We start from the raw sequence: 23,378 nt of genomic DNA, 5'->3' as shown, positions 1-23,378 counted from the left end.
TTAATCACCTGTGGATGGACGACGGACAACAACCAGGGAGGAGGGGGACATTGTGCTATTTATTAAAAAACTTTATAATAATGTTCTTACTCGTTAACTCACCAACATTGGGAACTTTTATTAAATTTTGATTGGTTGATACATTAGTCCAAACGTTTCAACTACTAATTGTAATCTACAGAAGGGGTGATTTTGTGTATCATTATTGGTGATATACATCAATTTATGAGCCATTGTATTATCCCTTAAGATACCTGGACCACAGCCCAAAGTTTCCCCCCTTGTTTCTTCCTCCCCTCCAACCTTTCTTCTATATATTTTGGCGGTATCATTAACCCTTGATGATGATTTTGCGATGCTTTACAAGGAATTTGAATACCTACAATGCTTATGATTTTTAATATAAAATATAAAACTTTTTTGATGTTCAAATGTTGTATATTTGCTAAAGATGAAAGATTCTTGAAAATGTCATTCAAGGACAAGTTAAGAGATGCTTTATTGTACCAGGAATCAATTTTTAAAAAATTCAAATTCATTGAGTGATCAATAAGATCATATCAGATTTTAAAAAGATATCAATGTAGCATTATAAAGTGTTTACATTTTCTAAATTATACCATGCCCTATTGTTTTAGAAATCTTCATAAAGAGAGGGGTAGGTTTCTGGTAGAATCCGTAAAAGTGTGTGTTTTAAGGCTTAAAAATAGTATTAGAACGACAATATTCACTAAATATGTGTATTTCTTATTGAAAAGAACTATAGACAAACATTTTTTTTAAAGTTAACATAAATTTTTGTCGTTCTACTACTGTTTTTAACTTATAACACATAAATTTTACGGATTTTACCAGAAACCTACCCCTCTCTTTATTAAAATCAACAGTACGATTTTTATATGTTTAAGACAAATGGATGGACAGAGAACATATATCCTATAAGTGAAAAAGCCTGGCTGTTAAATAAAATAGCAAAATCTTGTGCAAAAATTTATTTCTATCATAAAAAAAACTTTTCCATCTAAGACCAACCCATCCCCTCCTTCCTTGTCAACAAACCCAATTTAAACTTCTTTTGACCCCATTTATATGACCCTTAAGAAATTATTGATCTTTATTTAGATCTATTTTTAGAAATCTTTGAATTCTGCCGAAATTTGGGGATTTTATAATCTTTTCCTATCAAGTACTTAAAATTTAGCCTCGTTTCATTATTTTAAATCTACAACTATACCAGTATTTTTGATTGTTATAGCTTGATTATTACCAATTTTATCTCTTCTTTTTTTCATGTCTGTAAAATGAATTTAAAAAAGCCAAATTAAACTTAAATTTTGTATGCAAAATTGTTAAGCTAGGTAAGGATCGAAGAAAGAGAGAGTTAGGGCAAATGTTAATAAATATTAAATTGTATGTGTAGTATATATATATGTATATGTGCTTTCTCAATGTTTTCTCTAAGGAAGGAGAGCCATTGATCGTCGGGCGCATCATGCCGCCTTTGCACCACTGACACTTCATGGTGAGCCATTACTTCCACTTATTGTCATGTCATAAAAAGAATTTTTTTTAAAAACAAAAATTTTTTTAAATCTTTAAGTAGTAATTATTGTTAAGCTATCTAAAAATTTGCGACACTTATTAAATCTTCGAGATATTTTGCGGCAGTGATGACATTCCTCACTTAGTTTCTGTGACCCCCCTTCCCTCTTACTCCTTTCCAAAAGGTAAACCATCAGGAGATAAGGAAGGGAAAGAAGGAGAGAGAGAAATGGTTGAAATTATGGGGAGGATAACCAGACACTGTTTGGAATTTCTTACTCAGTTACTTCCAGAACCTTGCGCCAGTTTCTTGGCCATGGCAAAACTCTTTACAAACTATGCAGGGTGATAATAAAGTTAGATTTGTCCTTGTTTTATGTAGTAACTAATGTGTGCGCAAATAAATTGTAACATAATTTTTGTGAATCTGTGATAAAAAAAAAATAAAATAGTTTACAATGAGCATTACGAATTTTATTGATAACCATTTGAAATCTGTGTTTCGCCGGTTTGGTGAATTTGTTGCCTGTTACAAGTTTTGGTTTCTGATAATTCCAATCCTTGTTTGTGGCGTGCTTTCTGTTGGCCTTCTAAGGATCCAATACTCGTCAGATCCGGACCACTTGCTGACGCCGGATAACGGCGAGGGTAGGCGGGAGAAGGCGATAGCCGAAAAGTACTTTCCCACCAACTTCAGCCGGTTTGATGCTACGCGCAGCATCAAGTTCGGGTTGTATGGGTATGTGATGGTGACGGGTCTTAAAGGCAAGGACACTGTCTTGAATCCTGAAGAGTGGGCTGAGGTGCGCGCCATTCAGGACCAGATACTTAACATAGAGGTTGAGGACAGCAATGGCGTGGTGTACAAGTACGAGGATATCTGTGCCAGGTGGCAGGGGAAGTGCTATACTAATTCATTGCTGTCTGTCGCGGATACCTTTGCTGTCATCAATCAGGGAATATTTAGGCAAGAATCATAAATATTTTCAGTTATTTGTACTTGTAGATTTAAATTTTCTATGTGGCTCCAGTTTTAAAGGTCGCTTTGTATTTGTCCTAGGTACATTTTAAACTTTCAGGGCCTGCTTTTCCTTACCCTAACAATTAAGGTGATAAGACGAATATCTTACCAGGACTTGAGAAGCTACGCTGTGATGGAGAACCAAATCGGTTCAGTGGTTAGCGCGATCCTTTAGGACAAATAGACATGCACACAGACACATATACCCCTTTACAATCAAATTTTGCTTTCTCTTCTATCTGTAAGATATCCGATAATTATATAAATTATGGGAGGATGTCTGTGTGAATTTGACCATAATTTAGTGTGCAACTTTTACTTTTACAAAGATAACTATTTCCATAAGAAGCATAGCAATGACAGTGAACTAGATTGATTAAGATACAGTTATTAAAAGCGAAGCTTTTCTATAATTAGGGTCGGTCCGTCCGTCCGTCCGTACGTCCGTCCGTCCGAGATAGATAGCTTTTATTCGTTAATTTAGGCATGTTAGAATTGTCCTATCGATTTCAAACTTTGCATGATGATTCCTGTAGTAGTTAGGTACGATTTAGCAAGCGTAGCAACTCTATAATCATTACCAGAATGTCCGTATGTCCATTTGAAACATGTTGATTTTTCTACTTTTTTAACAACGAATTTTTATGTGATCTAATTATCCGTTTGATCTGATTTTTGGTATATTGATTCCTGGAACAACAAAGAACAATATTATAAGCAAAGCAACTCTATAATCAAGTCCTAAAAATGTAAGTATGTCCATAAACATAATCCTGTATCAAGCAGTTTTTCAACAAATTTACTTACAATTTTGCTTCGACTCTTATACTTTTATATTCTAATTATTCAGTTTAGACACGATACAAGTGTTAATGTCCGTTTGTCCTACCGTTTCAGTGCTTCGCTTTTATGGATGTTGTCATCCTAGTTAAACTTGAAAAGCAAAGTTATATTATTTAGGAAAAGATGTTATTCTTAAATTTTTTTCTTAGCGGGTATTGTCAAATAGTCAAGCGAAATAACACAGATTATTGATTTGATTTTGACCAATATGTTTTTAGTTTTTATAATTCTGCCAATAGACTATGTTACAGTCAACTAACTTAGGACGGGCGGACCATATGGTTATAGGGTAGCTACGCTATCAAAGATATTAATTAAGATGTCATTTTTTTGTGAAAGTTATTTTAGACTTTCACTCTCTCACAACCACTCCCCCCCTCCTCCCTTCTATATTTTAATTAATAAAAAGTCCGCAGTGATTTTTTCTTATTTTTAGATAAATTTGACGGGCTCTTTCCCTAAAACTGATTTTTTTTTCTATAAATCCAATAATTTTCTATAAATCATTTGCAATTTCATTTAATAAGATAGCCCATTTAATTAAAAATTTCTGAAACCCTAAATAAAATAAGTAGTTGACTAATTTTTCTCTGACTAAGTGACTAAATACGTATAATATAATTATTTAAAGAGTAGCTGAGCTTTCAAAATTTGTATAAATAACGGACAGAAGTTATTTAACTGTACTTTTTATATTTTAAAGAGGGAAACGTTTCAAATCATTTACTGACGAAAATTCTTGCCAAATTGATACAAAAACACAAAACTCATAAAAAAAAGTATTTTGTCCGATGTCTTTTTTTCACTCAACTTATATGATGAAAACAAATACTGATTTATTCTAGTTTCAAGATGTAGATATAGATTTTTATTTCGATTGAGCTTCCTAAAACCTGCACAATGAAAGCGTTTTTGGATAGTTAAAATTGTACTAAATCCTTGGATAAGGCTTCTATCCACTTAATTAAATTATTTAAATAATTGAAAATAATTATGATATTGAACTGTAGAGAACCAGTGGAGAGCTACTACAGCAGCCTGTACAACATGACCCAACAGTTCTCCTACCATTTCGGCTCCAACTTCACAGTGCAGGACCTGGTAGAATCCAAGAAGGATCTGCTCAATAAACTGGATACAATTGAGCAACTTACTAACTCTTCTTATGAGGATATTAACATTACTTTGAAGCTTTTCAAACAGGTAAACTTTTAATTAAAACAAAAGTTTTTTATTACTTATTCGTAGTAGGTATAGGTTCCTAGAAGTAATGCCAACCGTGATCACTTTTTCGATGTACTATTAAAGCCTGGAAAGGGATATTGGACTTGTATTGGTTACCAAAGTTTTTAAACACGTTCTATCATTCGTTCGAATTAATCTTTATTTAGTAGTACGAACTAGCTATATGTCTAAACTTTTTTCAACAATAATTTTTTTCTATATATAAAGCTTTAACGGGGTTATATAGTCTCTTTTAGCATCTAAAATATATAAAGATTGATATTAATGACGCAAGTATTAATTAACATAATTAAAAATCAAATATACAATGTATTAGACAGTAAAGCTTTTGTTTGTTAAAATCTAGCTGACTAGTTTCATTTATGTCTGTTTCCTGAGTGGTTTTATTTTATGTTTATTTTTTTATGAATAGTAAAAATAACTCGCATTGTCTGGGAAAAAAGTTGAACTTCCAATGTCAATTCAAATTAGTAAGAAAATTGCGGTGAACACTTTCATTTTTTAGTAGCATAGCTGCTCTGTCATTCCAAATATCTGTCTGTATGTCCGTCAGAAATATTTTTTGGGAAATTCTAAGCTTTAATTTAAGATAAACAGCTTAATACTCAATTAATATGCGATTTACTCGGCTGAATTTAATGATAAAGGGATGATTTTTTTTATTCAAAAACTCCTGAGAATATAGCCTTCAACTTTTTCTGTCCATCGGTGTGTTTTTATTGGTACACTGGTCGACATTGGAATATTACTCTGGTGAAATTATTTAAAGCGAAGCTTTTCTATAATTCGGGTTACGTTCGGTTTGTCCGCCCATGCGTAACAAATAGCTCTTTCCGTTAATTTATTCATGGTAAAATTGTCTTATCGACTTCAAACTTTTCATGATTATTTATTAGACAGTTAGGAAAGATTAGAGAACGTAGCAAGTCTTAAACTTCTGTTTATCTGATTTTGTCCAATGTAAGCGAAGCATCTCTAAATTTAAATCCTAAAATGACAGTATCCAGTATTTTACTAAAAATTTATATTCAATTTTTTAAGACTTACAAATTAACTTATTAAACTGCTATTTAAATTTTGACACTCTACAAGATGTAATATTCGTTTGTCCTTCCTTCTTATTTTACAGCTTCGCTTTTATGGATTTTGTCATAGGATTGGTAGAGAAGTTATTACACAAAATTTTTTATCTGATTTTGTCCCCGTTTATTTTGCATTATCTGACCAAAAACAAGTTTTTGACAAGAATTATAATAACCAGCGTTGCGGAGCCGTTTGATTTTGGTGCGGCTCCGGCTCCGGCTCCAGCTCCGGCTCCGACCTAAAATCAAGAAAAAAATCAAAATGTTTTTTTTTGCCAAGTCTATTTTTGACTTTTGAAGGTTTTAAAAGTTCAATTTTTGATAAAAATGGACTTAAAAAACTCAAAAGGGGCGTTTGCAAACGACACAACAGAGTAACCAAATTAAAATTAATAAAAAAATCTCTGTTTTTAGCTAACCCGGAGCCGGAGCCGTTTTTTAACGAAAATTACGGCTCCAGCTCCGGCTCCAGCAAAATATGGCGGCACCCGGCTCCGACTCCACAACGCTGATAATAACCATGTTGACTTAGCTCCATAAATGTCCAAAGGATACAAATATACATATGTGTATGTATATACTTTATGAGTGTGAAAGTAAATTGCAACAAGGTTGACAACACCCATAAAAGCGAAGCTCTGAAATAAGACTGAAGAACTAGCGAACATGAACAATTGTAGAGTTTCAAAACTTAGTAAGCTATAATGATTCAATAAAGGGTTTCTAAGTTTGGGGGGTGTAAATAATCTTTTACCGCCCCCCCCCCTCCACAGGACGTCTGCGTATGTACATTGTGGTAATTATTATTTTGCTACACTTACTAAATTGTATCTTATCGTTACAAGAATCACCAGGCATTGTTTAAAATCTAATATTTAAAAAATTTTATTTGTTCTGTACTTAATTATTCATAGTGTTGAATTTGATGTAAAAGACTTTTAGAAAACATAAAAAAATTTAAAAGTCATTCTTTTGCCATTATTTATTTAAATTAAATTTGGACACAATGATGTGATAAATATAAACTATTATTCAGTAAATTCATTATTTGATTAAAAATTCTGATAAAAAATAAACATTTCAAAAGCAGATACAACAAGAATGGCCAGGACAACATCATTATAAGAGAATCAGACGTAGTTGATATGTTTCTTCTGTATTATAAAGCAAAAGGTCAATTTTAAAATGATTTACAAATACAACGATTTCAGCTATGTGTTACTGACGGACTGGCTCTAAAGTTGGAAAGCTTTGCCTTAAAATTTAAAACGTTTAAAAACAAATAAATGAAAAAAGAACAACATTGAGTCTAGTCAAAGTTTCTTACATTCCAAGAAATAATTTTACTTTGTATTTTTTTTATTGTAGTTGCTAGTCAAAATTTGTGTCGTGATTTAACACAACAACAAAAATACTCAAAAAGAAAAAAATATTTTGCTTTTAAATTTTCCACCAGTTAAAAAAAATATATATTTGTTTGCAGTATTTTTTTGTATATACCAATTACATAATTTCATCGAATAAAAGATAATTCAGACATACCTATTGATAATTGAACAATTTAAAAAATACGTTTTTCTATAAGAAAATATTTTTGTATTTGTAGATCTCTGTACCATTAAATTTTATAAGTATAATATGCTTCAACAAACACAAGATTTTAAATACTTAGAACATCCACACTGAACTAACATTGAATAAAAAGATTATACCTAACAATTTTTTAATATTTACAAAAGTATAAAAACAGATTAATTTGGGCTTAAGGGGATGTAAATCTATCCGAGTAAAGTTTTCTTTCTTCTTACACTAAAAAAGAATTATTTCTTTTTTCAAATTTTTAATATATTCTCCAAAAATGTCCATTTTGAGCTATTGTGGAAAAAATAATCCAATTTTTACTTTGTTAAAAAATTATACATCTTAATGTATTTTTTTGTGGATTTAAAACTAGATAGAAATTATAAATGCCAAGAAAATTTATTCTAAAAGCGTAGAGAAAAAGCGTAGCAGGTAGGGAAGAGTGACATTGGACTGTTTATGACACTAGTCCCCAAAGTTTATAAAAACGTTTTCTCATCAACTTTTGGGTTCCATTATTGAATATTGATTGGTTGTTTCATTAAGTTAAGTGTTCAAACGTTTTAACCACTAATTGTTATCTACTGTAGGGATAGTTTTTTATGTATTATCATTAAACTGGTACACTAATTGATCGGCCATTGTCTTATCCTTCTAGATTCTTGGGGAAAAGGCATATTAAATCCGTTTTTAATATACAATTATCAACATGTATGAATGGTATTAACTTCCCCCCCCCCCCCGGACTTCATTGATTGCAGAGCAGCTGCGCTCTAAATATTGCGATCTAAATATCACCAACAAATCTAAAACACAAGAATATACCTTGCAAAAAAAATACATGAAAAGATCTGGACTCATAATATACCTCTGGAATTTTAATTGCGATTAAAGAGTAGCTTTTTTCCTCCAATAACCGAAAATCTAAATAGACTTAAATGTTCTAAACTTAACTCCCTCCAGTACAGAATTACTGACTATCATTTATATATCATTTACCCGCGACCGTGGCTCAACACGTAGCGCATCCGCTCGTCGTCGGAAAGGTGATAGGTTTGAATCTCGGTCCGACACCGCGTCATAACTGAAGATGTTAAAAAGGGTTCCTACTGCTGCTATGTCAGATGCGCAACATAAATAGTAGGGGGAATGCCTTTGCCCGAAACAGGTGCAACTCATTACCATGCACAGTTAGGACTTCTCAGACAAAGGTCGTGCAATCAAAGGGTTGGTTGTCTGATGGGTGTTGATACCCTAGGCGATTGAGCGCGTTACTCTGCACTTTAAGACGCAGAGTATGTTCAAAGGTGACGTGGAGAGGACTTGTGCCTGAAGCGTCACCATGCCCCTAGAGTCAATAGTCAATCATTTACATAGAAAAGATTAACTTTGAAACTGAAATAAAAGCTAGACTGTTGTAGTGGTTTATGTGATTGCATCATAGCGGATGATCAAGTTTTAGTTTTTGTACCTATTACATAATAATAATAAAAAAAAACATATTTATGTATTATTCTCACAGCTTCTTCGTTGTTTGTTCGTTAGTGCGTCTATCAGTATAAACCCCTTGGTCGGTTTGATAGTTATCAGGAAGGGAGGGGACATTTGAGCTGTTCCTTACACTAGTTTTTAATGAATTTTCATTGGTTGGTACTAAAAACCCACAAAAAAATTCTGATAAACATAGATTCATTTATAACTCGACATATGACAATTTCCTCTAAAGATCATTTCGGACCCTTCTAAAGAGGTGTTGACACCCCCCCCCCCACCCAAATTCTTATTTACATTTTTTTGTTTTAAAAAAAATTATTTTTTTTTGGGGGGGGGGGGGGTGGGCGTGTAATTTTTCTTTAGGGTCCATTTCTCTTGGGAGGGTGGTGGTACCCTCCTCCAAAATAGTTATAAACCTTCCTGGGACATATCAAAAGCTACCCTGTTAGGAGAAACCGATCGGTTCAGCGTTGAGCGAGATCCCTTGGTACAGATAAACAGACAGACATCCTGTTACTTTATTTTTAGGATATATGTACATATATTTAAATTCTTATATAGTATTTTCCCTCATTTTTGCAATGCATGTTTGCCTCGGAGTTAGTGAAAGTGTGGTTTGTCTTTTCAGGTTTTTCTAGCCAAGCTTTTATATGCACAGAAATGCAGGTCTATTTTTTATTATATACATGTTTTTGTATAGGGACTTGAGGACCTAGAATCCCTGACTATGGGGTTGTACGAGCAGTTTGAGACCCACTTGAAGCCAGCCCTGGAGGCCATGAACCTGCCAGCATACTTTGGCGGGTTAACCTGGATGAACAAAGGTCTGGAAGAGGCTGATTTGTGTGGTCTTCTTAGCATGCCTATATTCAATAATGAGAGCAGGTTATATGTCCTTTTTATACATTTATTATATTAATATACATTTACTTCTGCAAATCTAAACCAAGTCTACTTTTTGTCTGCTAAAGCCCTGCTAATAACTTATTATTTTAGTTTGTGCAACAGTAACACGCCTGTTGAGTTTGTAGAGACTGTGATGGAGGTTACTGGACAAATATCTGAACAACATGCCAATGTTATGGAGGTTAGACATTTAGATTTTTATTCCAAGCCTTTTTACATCATTTTTTAACTCTCGAAAATATAGACCACAAACAAATAGTGTCTGTTCATTTTGCAAATTCATAGTACAATTATGAATAAACTTTTTTATTTATTTTGTAGGGGACTCCAATTTTGTTGTTGTTGTAAAATTCAATCTTTTTATTGCTGTGACAATACTAACTAGAATGAACGAGATAAAAATTTTATGTATAATAGTTTAAGTACAATAAAAAAAAACTATAAAAAAAACTCCATAAATTGTATTTTTTGTTTTGATATTTAGATTCTGCTAAAGAAGCTGCGATCACGTCTAATGGGTGCACTAAAAACCATGAATGTCAAAGAATCAACACAAAAAATCCTAGAAGTTCTGAGAGAGCTAAAAGTTCAAACTTCAGAAGTAGTTAAAAGGTAAGTAAAACTGAAACATACATTTTTCTTAAAACAACGAGAATGATAACAATCATATTAGCAAATTCAAAGTATTTTAGATTAAGAAATAATAATAAACTAAAATAGATAGATTTAAATTTGTATTATATGCCCTGCAATCTGACGACTAAACAGTTCAATGATAGAAAACAAGGATGACAACATCCATAAAAGCGAAACACTGAAACGGTAGGACAAACGGACATTAATAATTGTATAGTGTCAAAACTGAATAATCATAATATAAATGTATATGAGTCAAATCAAAATTGTAAGTAAATTTGTTGAAAAACTGCTTGATTTAGGATATTTTTTATGGACATACTTACATTTTTAGGACTTGATTATAGAGTTGCTTCGCTTATTACATTATACTTTGTTGTCCCAGGAATCAGTATACCAAAAATCAGATCAATCGGATGATTAGATCACATAAAAATTTGTTGTTAAAAAAGTAAAAAAATCAACATGTTTAAAATGGACGTACGGACATTTTGGTGATGATTATAGAGTTGCTACGCTTTCTAAATCGTACCTAACTATTAAAGGAATCACCATACAAAATTTGAAATCGATAGGACAATTCTAACATGCCTAAATTAACGAAAAAAGCTATCCGTTACGGACGTACGGACGGACGGACCGACCCTAATTATAGAAAAGCTTCGCTTTTAAAAAATAAAGAAGTAGAACATTATATGTATCTATAATACAAAGTAGCTTGATGTCTGTCCGTCCGTCCGTCCGTCTGTCTGTCTGTCTGTCTGTCCGTCTGTCCCTTAAGATCTCGGTAACCACTGAACCGATCGGATTCTACTCTTTAGTTAATATACCTACTGGTCCTGTGGTGGTTTTAGGCTATTTTTTTGGGGGATGGGACACCCCTAACCTCCCCAAAAAATGAAAAAAATCCCCCCCATTTTTTTTCAATTATAAAATTAGTGTGGAGTGGGGGCATCTCCAGGTACTTAATTTTTTTTTTAATTATTTAAAATTACTGGGGGCATCTCCAGAGGTACTTAATTTTTTTTTCTTTAATTACCTCTTGGGGCAAAGCCCCTAGAGGCTCGGGGCGAAGCCACCAGTTAAATAATTAATTTAGAAAGTTGTCGAGTAGTTGCGCTTCAAAAGTCTTGAACTAAAATGTAAATTCCAAAAAATGAATTAAAATTCTTTCTTCCCCTAATAATAAAACAAGCATTTTAATTTTGAAACATGAGCTACAGTGATTCTCAAAATAAAACTTAAACGATGACAATTATTTCATATCTTAAAATGCAATAAATTTATTCTTCCCTGAGATACCAACGTAGTGAATACACAGAACTTAAGTATAGAAAAGCATCGTTTTAAAGATTTGAAAAAAATCTGTAAACATAAAAAGCAAGGATTTTTGTTTGGTACGATAATTTCAAATATCGTAAATAATCCTGTGACTATTGATAATATTCCCGTTTTACCGTCTAACACAACGGAATTTGTAAGCATATTTTTTTTGGCAAAATTGTGGTTGAGTTTTTAGCTTGCAAGAAAACTATAATTGAAATTTCTGTTGATTCTAAAATGACAAATACTGCTGCAATGTTTGTAATTGAATTTTATTTTGCAAGTAATAATGCGCAGCGCAACACTTTTTTACACTCAAATTATGATACAGCAAAAATACGCCAGTCATTTTTGGAAAAATTTCTGGAAAGTTGCAGAAATGCTATTTCTTCTTAAATATCATGAGAATGCTAACTGTGATCAACATTAAAAGAAGATTTTTTTAAAATCTGCCATACAATTTTGAACTTCTTTAAATAACGATTAAAAATACAGTACAAATATAAAAACTATTCATCTTTCACATTTTTAAGAGTAAGATTATAACAGATCCTGACTTTAAACAAACAATTAACAATATTGAAGTGTTCATTACAGTTTCAAAACAAACAAAATCGTATTTGTAATGTAAAATTTAAGTACATCGTTTGAAATCTGTATACTTGCCTTATTTAAGGATGGCATTAACTTCTTTAAGCAGATACCTATTGAGTAGATAAAAAAACCATATCATAGAATTTATTGATTCGAAGAGCATGAGAAAAACACCAACGTAAGTTATGGATAGATATTTTTAAATGAATCTCATAAAAAAAATATATTTTATGAGAGATTAACGTTGTTCTTAAACCTAACACGGTTTAATGGACAAAATGACCGTCTAAAATTGATAATAGAGTTGCTATCAGAAAAGTCATTAATAAATTGGATCATTCTAACAGGCCTGATATTATAAAATTAATTATATTTCAGATTGGAAAGTTTGGAACATTCTGGTTCTGGTTCTCCAATAAACCAGCTTGTAAAGGCAGAAGCTGTCCTTATAGGTAATATATTTACAGTAGCGCCGCTACATTTTATAGTTTTGGTTTTTGTAGATAATTTAGTTAGCAAGTTCACCCTGCAAAAATATACTACAAGAATCAGAGGTATTATAAATACTAGGTATCTTCTTTTCTTATCAATTATGTTGTAGAATAATTCAAACGCCATTGCCCTGTCTTTCCCATAACAAATATATTTTGTTATAATTTTTTTCTTTAATTTCACAATGGCAAATTGGCCACTCCTTTTTGTTACACATAACCTATAAACCTTATGAAAGTTTGTTTGTAAAATACAAGTTTTATTTTGCAAAGTTTCCTTTAAAGGCCCCATTACTGTGCTTAGTTTCGGACCAGAATAAAATAAACATTTTTAAAGTGCATATATATATATATATATATATATATATAATATATATAGACGAAAAATTTCTGGTAAACAAGCGGCTGCGCTCTTATTCTAATGTAATATTGATTTTCCCTACATTTGATTTTTGTTCTTACTTGGAAAAAGAAAGAATTTAGTTCAGTGAAATTTTTTCTCAAACGAGGTTATATTAACTTGCTTGGGCGACCTACTAACAACAACAATAGCTAAAAACCTGCCTAAGACCTTTATAATGTGTAAACTGCTTAGACGAGTGGTTCCATATATTACTAGACTATCATATAGACCTTCAGCTAATAAAGTATATATTTAGTGTTTTTATGAAAACACCCTAAAAGCCCAATGTGCATAATTATTGCTGGGCGCACTAAACACATAAATATGTCTAGATACAGAGTACACACTCTAAAAAATTCAATCCAACGCGACGTATGAAACTTTTATTTTAATTTTATTTTGCTAATCTTAAACTTATTACCTATATCGATCATCCTGTGATAAAAACTAGTGAGGTACTTTTGTCTAAATCTAAAGATCTCGTAAATTGTATTAGCTTTATAAAAGGAAGGGAGATAAACTTTCCTTTACAGATATAGATAAAAATTTGACCATGATTATATTAAAGCTTCTCTGATAATGTCTAGCGGGTAGTAAGTACCGACAGATACACAGACAGATAGAAACAACCTGCCTTATGTTGTTAAGAGAAGTTTTTTGAAAGGAAATATCTTTCAAGTGTAGCTTAGGGATTATATACTGCAATATTTTCTCTTTATACTTAAAAAATTTCATGGATAATTTATCTCAATTCATTATTTGAAACAAGTTTTTTAAATTATAAAATCTTCCTTAAATGGTTGTAATTTTTTCTGTGGTATTTAGCAAAATTCAAACTAAATAGGTTTCCTTTAGATAGGATACGCCATGTGAAAGGTAGTCAGTTGAATTTTCAGAAGTTAGGAATTTTTGCCCATTTTTGTGATTCCAGCTAATAGACTTATAGGTAAATAGGTAAAGTTCAAAAACAAAAACAAAAAGAATATGATTAAGCAGGGGCGTCCAAACTTTTTATTTTGGGGGGGGTAACATTTTTTTAAGGGGGGGGTAATTTGGTTTTGGGGGGTGTAAAATGGCGCGCGAAGCGCGCCGCAAATTGTTTTTACCCCCCCCAAAATTTTTACCCCGGGGGTAAAATTTGCTTGGGGGGGGTAATTACCCCCCCTGAAATCTGTTGGCAGGGGTAAAATTTGTTTACCCCCCCCAAAAATTACACCCGGGGTAAAATTTTTGGGGGGGGTAAGTTAAATTTTATCAAAAATTTAGTATTAAAAATGCGCGCGAAGCGCGCAAAATTTTTTTTTGTTAGAGATTTTCTATTTTGGGGGGGGGGGTATTTACCCCCCCAAAATTGTTTGGAGGGGTAAATACCCCCTCCTAAATAGTTGGGGGTGCCTACGGCACCCCCAGGGTAGGGGTAAATTTTAAATGGGGGAGGTAAAATGAAAAAAATTTTGGGGCTGCCTACGGCACCCCCAAATTCGTTTTGGGGGGGTAATCGCCCCATTACCCCCCCCCCTTGGACGCCTATGTGATTAAGTCATAATAAAGACATTAAAATGGGACCTAGTGCTGCTATGTTAGGCGCGTGATATCAATAGGAAGAGTAGGTGCAATGCCTTGGCCCAATAAACCTGCGCTACTTATTAACATGCATTGTTTAGACTTTCAGACAAAAATAGTGCAATCAAAGGGTTGGTAGTCGTTAAGTAACCCGATACCAATCGGTCGAATGGACGTATTTCACCTCCATTATAAAATGCAGAGTATGTTTCAAGGTGCGTGGAGATAGCTAGAACCCGAAGCGACATCTCTCCTACATGCTGAGTGCATTTCTTTTCGATTACTAATGGTTTCCATTTGAAGGTGTGCTTCTTGATTCTGACCTCTATCCTGAAATTGGTGAGGCATGGGAGGTGGAGTTTCTTAAGACCATCACAAATATGAAGCTGCAACACACATATGCAAATCCTCTCGTGTCAAACAGTCTTAAATATGAAATGATTAAGGTAAAAAAATTTGTAAAGAAATTACTTTATTTTATTGTTAATTTTATAACAATGAGGGATAGGACAATGCAAGATATATTAATAGATACCCCAAACTATTTTGTATTAAATTCTGCCTGTGTTAGCATTTAACTATTGTGGCGGAAATACTACTAAGTTTTCTCTCCCCTATAATTCTAGACTTTTTTTGCAATATTTTCGATCCTTTAAAATTACCTCTGTTGTTTTGATTAATTAAGGAAAACAGAGGCTAAAACTGATTGGAAATAAAATAGAGAATCAATGGGGGGGGGGGGGGGGGGGCTAATTCACTTGCAAATTAGAGCCTTTAGCAACTTTTCTAAAATTAATTTATTTCATTAATGTTAATTATAAAATTGTGATTTTGGGGACAGGAGGGCACCAAATTGGGTCCTCCTACCCAGCCCTTTAAGTATACAATCCTATCCTAGAGGAAACTAATGGCTATTTTAGAGCTCCAAGACGATCCAACCAATTTTGATTGTGAACATATTGTGTATGATAGCTTTCAGTATGGCAGTTTGTTGTACAAGAAATATTATTCAAAGCAAGGTAAAGTTTTATTACACAACATTGTAGATTAATAGAATAATAAATTTTAGAGCGTTGCTCAGATTCCACCTATTCTGACGGTTAACATCATTTGTATGATTGCCTTCAGTATGGCAGTTCTTATTAGAAGAAATAGTGTGGAGAGTAAGGTAATGGAATGCCTTAGAATGCCACAAATGCTTCATAAAATATATATTTATACTAATACGCCTATTATGTGGTTGATGGTTGATAATACAATTATAGGTCAAATATGTTTCTGTTTAATTTATTTAAATTTAAATTATTTATAGAAATGTATTTAACAGTTGTAGGTAAAAGTTGATAGTTTATTTCTTAGTTAAATACAATGAAAAGAAATTTTAATTTAAAAATTGTGATATGTAACTTTTTAAAATCTTTTGCTTTTTAACACCTAGCATGAAACGCTTAATTTGTTATTAAATCATAGTCTTGTTTATTTATTTCTGTCACTGTTATTATTTAAAAGGTTTGTATTTTTTATTTATGTTTACATACAGATGAAGGGTTCGAGCCCAAGCTTTAGGTAAACGTATTGACTTATGGTAATCGCAAAGGATCCAACTAAAATTTCACTATTTATTTTAACTAGAACAAGATTAATTATTTTCATAAGTAGCACAGAGAGATAACGAACACATAAATAAATTATGGTACAATTACTAGGTTTAAACAATATACAACTGACATTATAGATTTATCCCTGAAAATGTACCTTAAATTACTGTTATTACCCTTTTGATCAAAATCAATTAATAAACTACGTAATACATTGCTTAATTAAAAATTATTGATGGTTCACATAATATTTTCAAATTTGCTTAGCCGTGGCTTGGATTGGCTGGAGTAGTTTCAACAGTAATGGCCACCTTCTCAGCTTTTGGTCTACTCATCCTCTGCGGGGCAGAATTCACAAATTTTAATTTTGGCGCCATTTTCATCATGATTGGTATAGGTGAGTTTTAAATAATATATTATATCAGCTTAGTCAGTGAGGAATGTGTAATTGTATGTCATGACTTGTTGCATATTATATTTTTGAAGTTTCTTTCTCCTTTCCCTTATTTATCATTTAATACTTACCTGTTTATGTGGGTGGCCTCCTTTTAACTCTCCTTTATTTTTTACTAATATATATTATGCATCAAACTCAAATTCTAAAATTTGATTCAACAAACAAATAAAAAGATTAATTTTCTTCTGTATAATCCATGACATGCCGAAGGAGGTATATTGAATCCAATGACGAAAATAAAGGGGTGGATACATCCCTCTACGCCCCATTACACGACCTCGTAAGCTCGTTGCAATTCCTGTAGCCAAGGGGGTGTCAAGTTTAAAAAGTCCCCCTCCCAAAAACAAAATACTGTGCTCGTCACTGCTGTTCATAATGTCTTATTGAAGAAGAAAAAGAAGATTAAAGTCAAATGCTTTGTTTAGGTCTTGATGACACTTTTGTTGTGTTAAATTCATGGCAACATACTGACAGAAAAGCAAGTGTTTCAGAACGGATGGGCGTTTGTTTAGCTGAGGTAAAAAAACCTATATTTTTGTAGCGAAGCTGCTATAAAATTCAAAATGTTCGTTTGTCTCAAATATTTTGAGTTAAACGTGTTTTTTAATGCTCCAGTTAAATACGGTCTGCTATATAATAAGCTTCATCTATATTTTTGTATTCGCTACTTATGTTTCTTGTCGTATTTTTTTTAAATTAGAGATTACAAGAATCCTAAAATTAAAATTTATATTGAAACTTGCTATTTTTAAAACTTTTTAAAATTACTTTTTTACTTTAGTCTGGAGTCTCTATATTGATAACATCCCTGACAGATGCCCTGAGTTTCTTCACAGCTATTATGGCTCCTTATCCTTATGTCCAGATATTCTGCCTTTATTCAGGTAAACATTTTTCAATTGGAAATATTTAGCATCAGTTACATTAATCTAAGAGGTTTAGCATTCTCCCCCCCCCCTCTATCCCATTTTTGGGACAGAGGAAAATGACGTGTGACATCATAAAAAAGGAAGGTTAAGAGGAGAAGTGGAAAGGAACCCCTAAAAAAAAGATGGATAATAGACGTATTTTTATGACTTTACATATGACACTTTCAGTTAGGCCACTTTTTCCTTTATGAGGTAAGGTTTCTTACTTTTTTTGTGGTTTTTTTTTACCATGCATTTAATGTCTAATAATAAATATTTCCTTGAAGGCACCTGCATCGTTTTCCTGTTCATGTTTCAAATCACCTTCTTCAACGCGTGTCTGGCGTGGTCTGGCGAACACGAGAAAGATGGCCGCTCCGGGTTAACCCTAACAAAGGTGACCGGAAATGGAGATGTGTACAAAGGTTGCCTCTGCTTCAAATTCGGCGAATATCAGGTATTAAATATATTTGTTAAAGTAATTTGATTTTCAATTGTTCCTTTTTTTAAAGTTAACTTTTTTAGAATTAAGGTCTTCACTTTTGTCCGTACGTAACGTTTAGGTCTTTTCATTTATTTAGGCATGTTAGATTTGTCATATCGGTTGCAAACTTTCATTGGTGATTCATGAAACAATTAGGACCGATTTAGAAAGCGTAGCAACTCTAAATCGCTTAATCTTAAACATGCTGATTGTGTACTTTTTTTTACATCAAATATAGTATGCACAAATTATCCTATTCTCATCATTTGTGGAATAATGATTCCCAGGACAACAAGGTTCAATATTTTAAGCGAAGCATCTCAACTCCTAAAAATGTAAGTTTATCCTGAAACAGAATTCTATAGAAACATGTCATTCTTAATTACACAGTATTTATGTTCTTTTCATTGGTTTGAAATTATTAGTCAAAGAGTGATTTACATTTTTGTGCAACTTTGAAATATTTTAGGTTGATGTTCCTAATTCAGAGGAGAGAAAGATGAAAATTGATTTGGCTGAACAGGCTAGCAGGTATACAAGTATTTTGTTAAAAACTGTTCCTATCGAGCGCTGAACCCCCTTCTCTTGTTATTTTTAAATAAATCAGGGGAAATGTTTTTTTCCCCATACCTTACCCCTATAAAGCCTATGCCAGCTAACCAATAATCGATATAACTGTTTTGTAGATTTCAGGATATTCATGAGTAAAATTGAACATTTAATCAACTATTCCAAACTCTTTATTTAATTGCAAAAACGTTGCATTTTAGTTTTGATTTCATAATAGTTTTTACAAAAAAAAAGTACTTTATTTTTACAAATATTTCATATCGTCATCAAAGGGGAAAATATGAAATTATTGTTTTAAAATTTATTTTTAGCTTAAAATATGCAGATTTTATAGTAAAATTACGTTGCAAATTATGTTAAATTTTATAAAATAAATAGATAATATTGCTGTACATTTTTTGTTTACATTCCAAACCGGTTTCTATATCTTCAAACTCCTATAAAAGCACAGGTAGTTAGAGGTAAAATTGTAGTCTGATATGTAAAGTCCTCAAGGTAACAAGTAATTAGAGGCAATCAGCTATCACATTCTACTTTGGTTAGGTAAGTCCTTTTAGTTATAAGGCATGGAACCCAAATTAGTTTGAAATATTATTTATGATTAATGTTCATTTACCCCAGGACATTTGATTGAAATCCAAAAGCTTTACTAGTTTTTATTGTACTACTTTAGATTATTCTTTACTTTAAGCTTATTTCTTTATCTTAATAAGCATTTTCTCAACCATTACATTGATTCTTTTATATGTATTTTGGTTGAGTATATCAAAAGTAGTATTTGATATACTCAATCTTTTGCTACTAATTCTAGATATTTAGGTACAATTTTGTAGTTGCTGATTTTAGCTACAGCTTACTTTGAGTTAGGATATCTAGATGATACATTCACACCTATTTCTCACCTGGAAGGACTCATTTTAGGGTAAGAATAGTTTTGTTATTTGTGTATTATTTTAATTGTTGTTACAAGTATAGGTTTAAATCAAGTTCATTAGTATTTAGCCAAGTTAAGTAACAAAATTAAATCTTGCAAATAATCTTTATTTCTTAGTTTTGAATGTTTAATTTCAGTCATTTAAAATTGTTTAAGTGAATCTATTTATTATCTGTTATTGTTTATCATATTTATTAGCATTTCTTTTGCCTTTAGCGAATTAAGTGTTAATAAATCTGTCTAAACTGACCAAGCTATATTTGCTTGATTCACTTCACTAAGTAATTATAATTAATATAATTAATATTTCAGAAAAACTGTGTCTGACTGTTAAACCTAATGTTTCTACCTAGTGATTTATATAATTTCTAAATGTTTAATATGTTTTGTAAAACTTTAATATTGTAAATAAATTAGTTGAATTAATCTTGTAGTTATTTGATGCAAATATTAATACGTGGTTTATTTCAATTTAATCTTTAAGCTCTTTTTCAAAAAACCCCAAAACATTTTTCCTAAAATGAATTCACCCCTGGAAAAGAATTTTTTTTGTTTCAAAGATTAAATTAAATTTACTTGCATATAATATTTACATAAATAACTAGGATGTCAACTAATAATTCAATATTAAGTAAACTTTTGAGTTCAGGTTCAAAATCTGTAGAAGATGTTAATATATTTTCTACTGTTCACCTTCTTACGATTAAAAATCTTCAAAGTCTATATCAAGCTGATCAACTTAAGTTTTTGAACTACATGAAAATAAAATGCAAAAAGTATAAGAACAAAATTAATTCATCAGATTCTGTCCCATCAATTTTATTGGAGTGCCAAAGAAAAGAAGTGCTTATGATTGGTTGTAATCTTTCATTAATGGCTAATTTCATCCATTCCTGCTCTAATTTAGCAGATTGTTTAGTAAATGCAATGTTGACAGTGGAATCTGAAATTAGACATTTACATTGTTTGTGTAATGAAATCTCTGATGGACTTAGAAAGAAGATGGAAGAAAGTGGATATGTTTCTGTTGATGACAATGTAATCATCAATGGATTTACTGTTAGTAGTAAGGAAATTACTGCGGAAAGTGAGGTACTTGAAGATCTGTTCAAGAAACCTACAACTCAAATTGTTTCAAGAAGAGTAATGCATCAGGACATAATGAACACTGATGTTGATAACACTTATTTAAAGGATTCTTTACTTGTTCCTTTGATAGATATTGATGTTGATAATACAAGAGTTATTGATATTTGTAATCAAACTTCTAACAATGAATCACTTGTTAGTTTATTTACTTCAGGTATTGAGTGTTTAGTTCCAACACCTTTAATTTGTCATGAATCAAGTTCAAGCTATCCAGGAGGAATGAAACCTGAAATTAATAGCATTATAGATTCAAGCAAAAAGTACTTGTGTGGAGCAATTTTAAAACCTGTTAATGATGGCTGCTATGGATCTAGCACAGATGGTTCTGATGAAAAATTAGATGATACAATGATCAATAATCTTATTGATTTAGATACTGATACTTCAAGCATAAAGGACAATGGTTTTGGCTTCTGTAAATCTGTGTTAGCTGATTCAAGTTCTCAAAATGATTCTGATGAAATTACAAGTTCTTGGGAAGAATATTTTAAAGTAAACCCTTTAATTATGGAGAAGTCGTCTGATTTTTTTCCTGGAAGTTTGGATGAGGATCCTTTGGATTCTAAGAAGGATGAAGAATGGACAAATGATTCAGGATTTTTTACTGATCAAGACAGTAAAGATGATAGTATTACTAGTTTGATTGATGAAGATTCAATTGATGTTTCAAAGTCTGTTGAGAATGACAATACTGATCAACAGCAACAAAGTTCAAGTGTTCATATGATTTGCATAACAAGGTTGGAAAAACAGTTCAATGAAAACTGTAATGATTTTCTTTTAGGTCAGGCAAGAAGAATTAAGAGACTTGATTGCTATAAGAGTTCACCTTTTAATGAACTTGTTGAATCAAGGAATGATATAATTTCTATTCTTGATAACATTTCTGTAACTCTTCAATTCCTAGAAGTGGTTGATGTTTCCAATGATGACATTAAGCAACAGCTGATTGAAATTGAAAACAAGTTTTGCTTTCTTGAGTGCCAATACAAACTCCTTATTGATGTCAAACTTACTGATACAGATGATAAAGTTTCTGCAAGTATTAGCAATGTGTCTGGTGATAATTCCTATGGAATAGATGAGGATGGTGATGCACAAGACTCTGATTCCTGTTATTCTGATGCTACTGATGTTTATTTTGGAAAGGATTTAAATGGTTATTATCAATTGATTCTTGATAATTCAATTTTTAATTTTAACCTTAATCAGTGTTGCATTAGAAGCAACCAATATTGTAACTTTTTTGATTTCCACATCACTGATATATCTTTTATTCAAGAGGAAGATATATCTAAAACTCAAAAGAATTTTTCAAGAGAAGAAGATTATTGCAACAATCCCATGATGAATGTACAGAAGGAAGAACTGAATGATTTTATTTTCCTTCAAGATGATGAAGTCAAACATCCTACTGCTTGTGATGTTATTGATCATATTGTTAGTTTTACAAATTACAATGCTAACAGATTATTTTATGTCAACCCTGCTGAAGATTCTGATGAGAATGAATCTGCTGAATCAAGAAATAATTTCCTACAGAATGAATATATTTATAGGACTGTTCTTGTAGATATTTCAACAAATGGTAATAATCGAGAACAGAGGCCATTGTTGAAAATGCTTACAAATCAAATTCTTCAACCAAAGGATTTGATAAGTTCAAATATTGATATTACAGATTTACAAGATTCTGTGTTAATTCCAATGAAGATTAAATTTGATGATTTTCAAACTGATTCTAATCATGTTTTTACAAGCTCTACTATCAAGGATTACAATTCTAATATCTTAGAAATTTCATTTGCAGATAATTATGAAGCTGCTATTATGAAGGTCAACACAGTTGTTGATAAACTTATTCATCCAGTAAACATTGAGGATGAATTTACTTTGTCTGTCCAATCTACAGATCAAGAAACTGATTTTGCCAATTTTAACTCTTGGTATAGTTATTTCCAGGAGAATCCTATTTATCTAATCAATGAAGAGTCAGATTTTACAACAGATGTTCAAATCAAACCATCAAATTCACATTCTATGAAATCTGTTGATAAACTTTTGGAGCCTGTTGATGAAATTACAGATATTGCTGTTAACATATCTTCAATGGAAGAAAATTATGTTAATGAAAAGAAAACCAATGATGTAACAGTTATTGATTATGAAGATATCTCAGAAACCAAGTCTGATCATGTTAGCAAGATGATTATATGCTACATACCTATTCTGGCAATCCCACATCCTACTGATACCCCACCACCAAATCTTGTGGTATGCTTTATCTTGATGGTGGAATTGATAAAGCAAATTGATAATGCTGATTAAACAAAGGCACAATTTATTTAATTTTGATTACTAGATTACCAAATCTTTCCAATGATGAAAATTATTTCCTAAGAGTATATTCTTGTCTATAAGATTCAGCAGTAATATTTTTTTATTATTACAAACTTTGTTAATTAGAAGACCAATACAATGTTTCCCTTCAATCTTTCATACAGCAAAAGAGATCATGCTTACATTTTTGTTCATCCTGCTAATAACAAGTCTA

At 31.8% G+C, this 23,378-nt stretch overlaps 1 protein-coding gene and 1 long non-coding RNA gene across 3 annotated transcripts in view; both read left to right on the top strand.

Annotated features, from left to right (window-relative positions):
* Nucleotides 1-1,000: 1,000 nt before the first annotated feature.
* LOC145316800 (patched domain-containing protein 3-like) overlaps nt 1,001-23,378 on the top strand; it is a 28,438-nt gene continuing 6,060 nt past the window's right edge. The window contains exons 1-13 of one of the 2 annotated variants that reach the window (XM_080157541.1): nt 1,001-2,509; nt 4,417-4,609; nt 9,509-9,693; nt 9,805-9,895; nt 10,199-10,326; nt 12,646-12,719; nt 15,028-15,170; nt 15,645-15,743; nt 16,590-16,719; nt 17,205-17,296; nt 17,561-17,663; nt 17,975-18,144; nt 18,641-18,702. In XM_080157541.1, the coding sequence (XP_080013667.1) occupies nt 2,001-2,509; nt 4,417-4,609; nt 9,509-9,693; nt 9,805-9,895; nt 10,199-10,326; nt 12,646-12,719; nt 15,028-15,170; nt 15,645-15,743; nt 16,590-16,719; nt 17,205-17,296; nt 17,561-17,663; nt 17,975-18,144; nt 18,641-18,702 (1,979 nt within the window). In that variant the 5' untranslated portion in view covers nt 1,001-2,000. Of the gene's footprint in view, nt 2,510-4,416; nt 4,610-9,508; nt 9,694-9,804; nt 9,896-10,198; nt 10,327-12,645; nt 12,720-15,027; nt 15,171-15,644; nt 15,744-15,793; nt 15,893-16,589; nt 16,720-17,204; nt 17,297-17,560; nt 17,664-17,974; nt 18,145-18,640; nt 18,703-23,378 lie in introns of both variants that reach the window. The other variant, XM_080157542.1, reaches the window with a different exon arrangement.
* LOC145316802 (uncharacterized) lies at nt 19,211-19,663 on the top strand. The gene is made up of 2 exons (XR_013878703.1): nt 19,211-19,284; nt 19,561-19,663. It is a non-coding gene; the product is annotated as an uncharacterized LOC145316802 (long non-coding RNA).

The sequence above is a fragment of the Acartia tonsa genome, chromosome 4 (assembly GCF_053477335.1).
Source record: "Acartia tonsa isolate MP-2025a chromosome 4, ASM5347733v1, whole genome shotgun sequence".
NCBI lineage: Eukaryota > Metazoa > Arthropoda > Copepoda > Calanoida > Acartiidae > Acartia > Acartia tonsa.
The sequence above is the reverse complement of the archived record's forward strand: the minus strand, read 5'-3'. Positions and strand labels throughout refer to the sequence as shown.